The sequence below is a fragment of the Salpingoeca rosetta genome (assembly GCF_000188695.1).
Source record: "Salpingoeca rosetta unplaced genomic scaffold supercont1.8, whole genome shotgun sequence".
NCBI lineage: Eukaryota > Choanoflagellata > Craspedida > Salpingoecidae > Salpingoeca > Salpingoeca rosetta.
Genome location: NW_004754926.1, coordinates 371573 through 377602, shown reverse-complemented (window position 1 = coordinate 377602; position 6030 = coordinate 371573). Strand labels below are relative to the sequence as shown.

At 55.4% G+C, this 6030-nt stretch overlaps 3 protein-coding genes across 3 annotated transcripts in view; 2 read left to right on the top strand and 1 right to left on the bottom strand.

The window, feature by feature from the left end:
• Positions 1 to 1047, bottom strand: part of PTSG_03542 (ribosomal protein L3) — a gene marked incomplete at its 3' end in the record, with an annotated part of 3082 nt that extends 2035 nt beyond the window's left edge. The window contains exons 1-2 of the mRNA XM_004995217.1: positions 890 to 1047; positions 33 to 609 (exon numbers count right to left, since the gene is read on the bottom strand). Of these exons, the coding sequence (XP_004995274.1) occupies positions 33 to 609; positions 890 to 891 (579 nt within the window). The 5' untranslated portion in view covers positions 892 to 1047. The remainder of the gene's footprint in view (positions 1 to 32; positions 610 to 889) is intronic.
• Positions 1048 to 1222: 175 nt separating this feature from the next.
• On the top strand, positions 1223 to 2421 carry PTSG_03541 (60S acidic ribosomal protein P1; the record flags this gene model as incomplete). The annotated part of the gene is made up of 4 exons (XM_004995216.1): positions 1223 to 1385; positions 1773 to 1812; positions 2012 to 2154; positions 2350 to 2421. The coding sequence occupies exons 1-4, from the start codon at positions 1317 to 1319 to the stop codon at positions 2419 to 2421; spliced, it is 324 nt and encodes a 107-aa protein (XP_004995273.1). The 5' UTR covers positions 1223 to 1316.
• A 295-nt stretch (positions 2422 to 2716) lies between these two features.
• The window catches only part of PTSG_03540 (uncharacterized protein), a gene marked incomplete at both ends in the record, with an annotated part of 4579 nt that continues 1265 nt past the window's right edge, over positions 2717 to 6030 (top strand). The window contains 9 exons of the mRNA XM_004995215.1: positions 2717 to 2854; positions 3209 to 3321; positions 3699 to 3821; positions 3991 to 4093; positions 4230 to 4305; positions 4485 to 4517; positions 5040 to 5116; positions 5261 to 5338; positions 5594 to 5755. Coding sequence (XP_004995272.1) covers positions 2717 to 2854; positions 3209 to 3321; positions 3699 to 3821; positions 3991 to 4093; positions 4230 to 4305; positions 4485 to 4517; positions 5040 to 5116; positions 5261 to 5338; positions 5594 to 5755 — 903 coding nt within the window. The remainder of the gene's footprint in view (positions 2855 to 3208; positions 3322 to 3698; positions 3822 to 3990; positions 4094 to 4229; positions 4306 to 4484; positions 4518 to 5039; positions 5117 to 5260; positions 5339 to 5593; positions 5756 to 6030) is intronic.

Below are 6030 nucleotides of genomic sequence, written 5' to 3'. Positions count from 1 at the left end.
TCCTGCTCGAGGAGCCCCTTGGCAAAGGCGACCTCTCCGCGGGGGGTGCCGCCGTTGACCTGGATCTCCATGATGTGGGCCCTCTTCTGGCGCAGGTTGAGCACGTCAATCTTGGTGTGGGCAATGACGCGGATGACGGTGCAGTACTTGGCCAGGCGGCGCAGCTGGTCCTCAAAGTTCTTCTTGCCCTCCTCGGTCTTGAGGCGCGCAAAGTACTTGGAGAACTGCTTCTTCTTGCTCTTGACGTAGTTCTTGTAGAAGCGGCGCATGCACGTCTCGGACATGTTGCCGGCGAAGACGGTGGTGAGCTGGCGCAGGCCGCGCGGGGTCTCGACGTAGCCGACGATGCCGACGCCGACCATGGGCGGGGTCTCGACAACGGTCACGGCCTCGACGACCTCCTTCTTGTGCGCCTTGGAGCCTGTGCGGTCCATCTCGCGCACAATGTGGGTCATGCCGGCCTTGTAGCCGATGAAGGCCGTCAGGTGGGGCTTGTCCTCCTTGTTGTCGCGCGGGAAGGAGCGGACGCGGCCGCGATGATGCTTCGTGCGCTTCTTCGGCAGGAAGCCGAGAGAACCGTGGCGGGGCGCGCGGAACTTGCGGTGGGACCTGTGGCGGTGTGTTTGAGTGAGGCGTAGTGGTTGTGAGTGGTTGTGAGTGGGTGTGCATGTGAGAGTGGTTGTGTGTGTGTGTGTGAGTGCATGTGAGTGGTTGTGTGTTGTACGTGTGTGTTGTGGTGTGGTGTTGTACGTGTGTGTGTGTGAGTATGTTGTGTACATGTGCATGTCACTCGTGCAAGCAAGAAGGCAGTCCAAGATCAGCAGGGCCACGGCGACACAACCCCCTTCTTGATGGCACCAGTGAACAACCCACAACAACCACAACTCACATTGTGTCTCTTGTGTGTGTGAGAGGGATCAGGGGCAGCAGGATGAGCAGCTGGCAGAAGGGTGAATGAATACAGCAGCCTTTTGCTGCTTGAACACGAGGCAGTGCACACGGATCCCCACTGGGAGACGCATTAGGCGAGCGAACGGTGGATACTGAGGTACGAGAGGAAAATTGGAGCAAATCATCACCTAACAATCCACATACTGTGGATGATTATATGAAAATGTCGCAGATTTGCCGCAATACATAGAACCATCATAACTCTCGCCCAGCAGCCACAAGAACAGCAGCAGCAGCAGCGGGTGCGCGTGTGAGTGTGCCTTTTTCCACGCGAACACCGTGAATCCCACTTTCCGTCGCCTTTGATCCACACAGACCTTCAACACCTCGGTTAAATCGTTCCCATCCACACATCTAACGCAGAGATGAGTTCGTCCGAGCTGGCTTGTGTGTACGCCTCCCTCATCCTCGCGGATGACGGCATTGAGATCACGGTGCGTGGGGAAGACAAAAAGCAGACTCGTGTGAACAGTGTGCGCGGCGGTCGTGTGCGACTTGTGCTCATATCGAGTGGTGGTTGTGGTGACTGCTGGTGGCTGCAGTCGCACGTGCCCAATGTTGCTTGATTGATGATAGCTGTGGTGGGCTGCACACACACTGAACCCGCTTCCATGTGGTTGTTTGTGTGTGTGTGTGTTTGCTTGGCGCCTTTGCTGTGTTGTTTTGCATGGATGCAAACAAGCCTCACACCACAACCCACGACTGTGCACAACCCATGTCTGCTGTGCCTTGCACTCACACATGTGGTATCTCGCTCGCTCCTTGTTGATGGACGTGTCCTGTTTGCTTTACACTTTCTTTTTGTGTGTGTGTGTGTGCAGGCTGACAAGATCGCCACCCTCATTGACACCGCCAACGTCGGTACGTACTCAGCCTCTTTCACGGCACGTGTGTGAGCAACCTCACTCCCTCTTGCAGTGCTTGTTTGCTCGTCTATGCCTGGCCTCGCCTTCTCTCACCCTGTCTCTCTACCTCTCCTACGTCCATTGCTGCACACATGCTCACACACACGAACGCCACCATTTCTTCACGTGCTTAACATTGACTGACACCAATGCAGAGGTTGAGAAGTACTGGCCCAGCCTCTTCGCCAAGGCTCTTGAGGGCAAGGACGTCAAGGACATCATCTCCAACATTGGCTCTGCCTCTGGCCCCGCCGTCGCCGCCCCTGCCGCCACCGGTGGTGCTGCCGAGGAGTCCAAGGTGCGTGGTTGTGTGTGTCTATTTTGAGGGAATGTTTCGTGATGGCGCTGTGTGCGGCAAGGGTATGTGCACTTGACGCCTACATGTTTCTGCACGTGGCTGCCGAGGCCATGGTCGACTTGAGTTGTTTCCCGCCTTTTGTCACTCGCATGTGCTCACCCACGATGCTCTTGTTGCTGTTTGATGCAATTCCAGGAGGAGGAGAAGGAGCCCGAGCCCGAGGAGGAGTCTGACGACGACATGGACGGCTTCTCGCTCTTCGACTAAGCATCCACCCCTCTTTGTCTGTTGTCCCTCTCTCTGTTCCCTGTGGCTGAGCTCTCCTTGCTGGTTCCCTTTGTTGTTGTGCCGTCCGCGGCGAGCCCACACCATGTGTGACTCGCGCGCGTCTGTCATCGCATAAACGAGCCAAGGAGGTGTCAAACGAATGCCACAAGTCACAACAAGCAAGCTGCTGCTTTCTGCGAGAGTGTGAGAGAGACAGAAAAGAGAGAGCGAAGTGAGTCAGAAGAACACACACACTTTGCACAAAAACAAAAGGAATTGAAAGACAACGACGACGATGAGTGATGAGGAAGACGATCCAACCAAGGTGTACCCTTGGCAGAAAGGGACGCCAGCGGAAGTGAAGGTGGCCATTGAGAAGAGGAGACAGCAGCTGCTGGCCTGCGATCTCGCCTCCAACCCAGAGGCACAACGAGTGCGTCTATATGTGTGTCTGTGATGGTGTGTGTCTGTGTGTCTGTATGTGTGTGTCTGTGTGTGTCTGTCTGTCTGTATGTGTGTGTGTCTGTCTGTGCGTCTATGTGTGTCTGTGATGGTGTGTCTGTCTGTGTGTCTGTGTGTCTGTGATGGTGTGTCTGTCTGTGTGTCTGTCTGCCTATGCGTTGATTTGCCTCGTCTGTCTGTCTGTTTGCCTGTCGATCTGTACCTCCCCCGATGCCCCCTCTGCACCACCCACCCACCTCCGCCTCTGCACCACTACCTCTGCCTCGGCTTGCACATGAGATGCTCTGCGTCAACTGATCTTGATCACGCCGCACGCTCCACCCAGGAATGGATCGTGCTCCTGCAAGAGCGCAATGTATTTGCGGTCACGGAGCTTGAAGAGTCCAAGGAGCAACGCAAGCAAGAGCAAATGGAGCAGCACATGCCACCACTCTGCGGGTATGCGCTTTGTACGAGTGTGGCTACGCCTGTGCCTGCGGCTCTGTGCGTGTGCCTGTGCCTGTGCCTGTGTGTTGTGTGTGTCTGTGTCTGTGTGTGTCTGTGTCTGTGTGTGTCTGTGTCTGTGTCTGCAGCTGTGTGTCTGCAGCTGTGTGTCTGCAGCTCTGTGTGTGTGTGTGTCTGCAACTGTGTGTGTCTGCAGCTGTTTGTGGTCTGCAGCTGTGTGCTATGTGTATCCTCTTCCCTCCCCTCTGTCCCCCCTCTCTCTGTGTGTGCTGCGTAGCTTGTACCACCATCTTGCGTGCATTCGTGATCCCCTGATTGTGTGCCATGCACTCAACGCAAACACATACACACGCACACGCATGCATGAGTAGGTGGCTGCTGAAACGCAACAGCAAGTTCCCGTTCACGTTCCGGAGAAGATGGTTCGTGTACGACGACAACGCCGGCCTCCTCCTCTACTACCGCGACACGAGTACAAACAAGAAGCCAATGGGGTGCGTATGCTCTCATCGCCTCACAACTACTTCCAACACTCTCTCAATGCGCTTCTCCTCCCGTGTCCTGCACCCGTCCTGCCCCAAGCCCGTTGTTGACCCACGCGCACAATCAGGCACCTCTCAACGCCCTGCCACACGCATACCCGTGCCTGTTCCGCCTTTTCAGCTTTCTTGACCTTGGAGAGTTGGACACGATCCGAAGTGAGGACGCGACTGGGCGCAGGTTCAAGCTCGTCACCCCATCCCGCGAATGGCAGCTCATGGCTGGGGTGAGCGCGTGTTGTTGTACACTGTCCTGTGCCAGCTGAGACCGCTCCCCCCCCTTCACGTGAACACTCATGCACTGACTACCGCGTGCTTGCTCGTGCATGTTGTGCGTGTGTGCGTGTGTGCGTGTGTGTGCAGGATGCAGCGGTGGCTACTGCATGGATGTCTGAGATTCGTGATCGACAGGCAAGCCTGAAGGAGAAGCGTAGCGCGGGTAAGGCACATGTGTGTGATACGCGATTGTGCGTGTCTGTCTGTCTGTCTGTCTGTCTGTTTGTGGTTGACAGTTTGGACCTGTTGGCTTATCTGATTCACGTTGCTTACTGTGATATCTACTTGTTCACGGCTGAAACACAACACCAACCCCGGCAATGCATCTGTGTATACCTGCAGCGTTCACATCAGCACCGACAATCGACTACGAAGGTGCGCGTTCCCCATCAAACTGCCAGCACCTCGCGTGCTTTCCTCGTTCTCGCTCTCCACTCACAATCCACGTGGTATCTCTCTCTCTCTCTCTGTCTCTCTCTCTCTCTCTCTCTCTCTCTCTGTCTCTCTCTCTCTCTCTCTCTCTCTCTCTCTCTCTCTCTCTCTCTCTCTCTCTCTGTCTCTCTCTGTCTCTCTCTCTCTCTCTCTCTCTCTCTCTCTCTCTCTGTCTCTCTCTCTGTCTCTCTCTCTCTCTCTCTCTCTCTGTCTCTCTCTCTCTCTCTCTCTCTCTCTCTCTCTCTCTCTCTCTCTCTCTCTCTCTCTCTCTGTCTCTCTCTCTCTCTCTCTCTCTGTCTCTCTCTCTCTCTCTCTCTCTCTCTCTCTCTCTCTCTCTCTCTCTCTCTCTCTCTCTCTCTCTCTCTCTCTCTCTCTCTCTCTCTGTCTCTCTCTCTCTCTCTCTCTCTCTCTCTCTCTCTCTCTCTCTCTCTCTCTCTCTCTGTGTGTGTGTGTGTGTGTGCGCAGAGGAGGAAGACGATGAGGATGAGGAGCAAGTTGTTGAATACGATGATGCTGGGCTTCTCTTCCGAACAAGTGACAAGGTGTGCCGATTGCCTGCGTGTGTGCTTGCACCTGTATGGTTGCTGTTTTGCTTGTTTCCGACTTAGTTACTTGCTTGCGCGTATGCACTCGTGTATTCACCTGCGATGGTGTGCATCACACATCCTCATATGCACACACACAAGACGACGTTTGAGATTATCGAACACATGGAGGCTGCGTCCTCCACGAACGCGTCCAGAAGCCACGCGTTTGGCTCGGAGGTGCGCACACACAGACACACAGACACACACACACACACAGACACACACAGACACACACACACACACACACACACACACACACACACACACACACACACGCACGCACGCACGCACGCACGCACACACACACACACACACAACACATTGTGTGCGAGCGTGTAAGGAGAAGCCTGTCTGCCGTGTGTGCATTCCCGAACACTGTTTTCACGGTCACATATCCACATATGTGTATGTATGTGTAAATGCATATTTTAGGCGGCGACGACTGCGCCAACGCCCGAAGACGACACATCGGAGACATCATCCCAGCACCAACAGCAGCAGCAGCAGCAGCAGGCGATGGCGGACCACATGAGCGAGGAGCGAGCAAAGCTCTACCGCGAACTTGCGCTGAGACAGCAGGCCCTCAAGTCTGAGGTTGGTCGAACAGCTGTCAGAGAGAGAGAGAGTGTGTGTGTGTGTGTGTGTGTGCGCGCGCGCACACGCGCGCGTGTGTGTGCACACGTGTGTGCGTGTGTGTTGCTTGTTTTTTGTCGCACAGCTGCCTCATTCCTTCCCTTCATCCACGACCTCACCACCCTACCGCCACCGCTGCGCACTCCAGAACGCGTCGCTACGCGAGACGACAACGTACCTGCAGCGAGATTTGGTGTCGCAGGCGCAGGAGTTGCAGCTCAAAGACCAGGCCATCC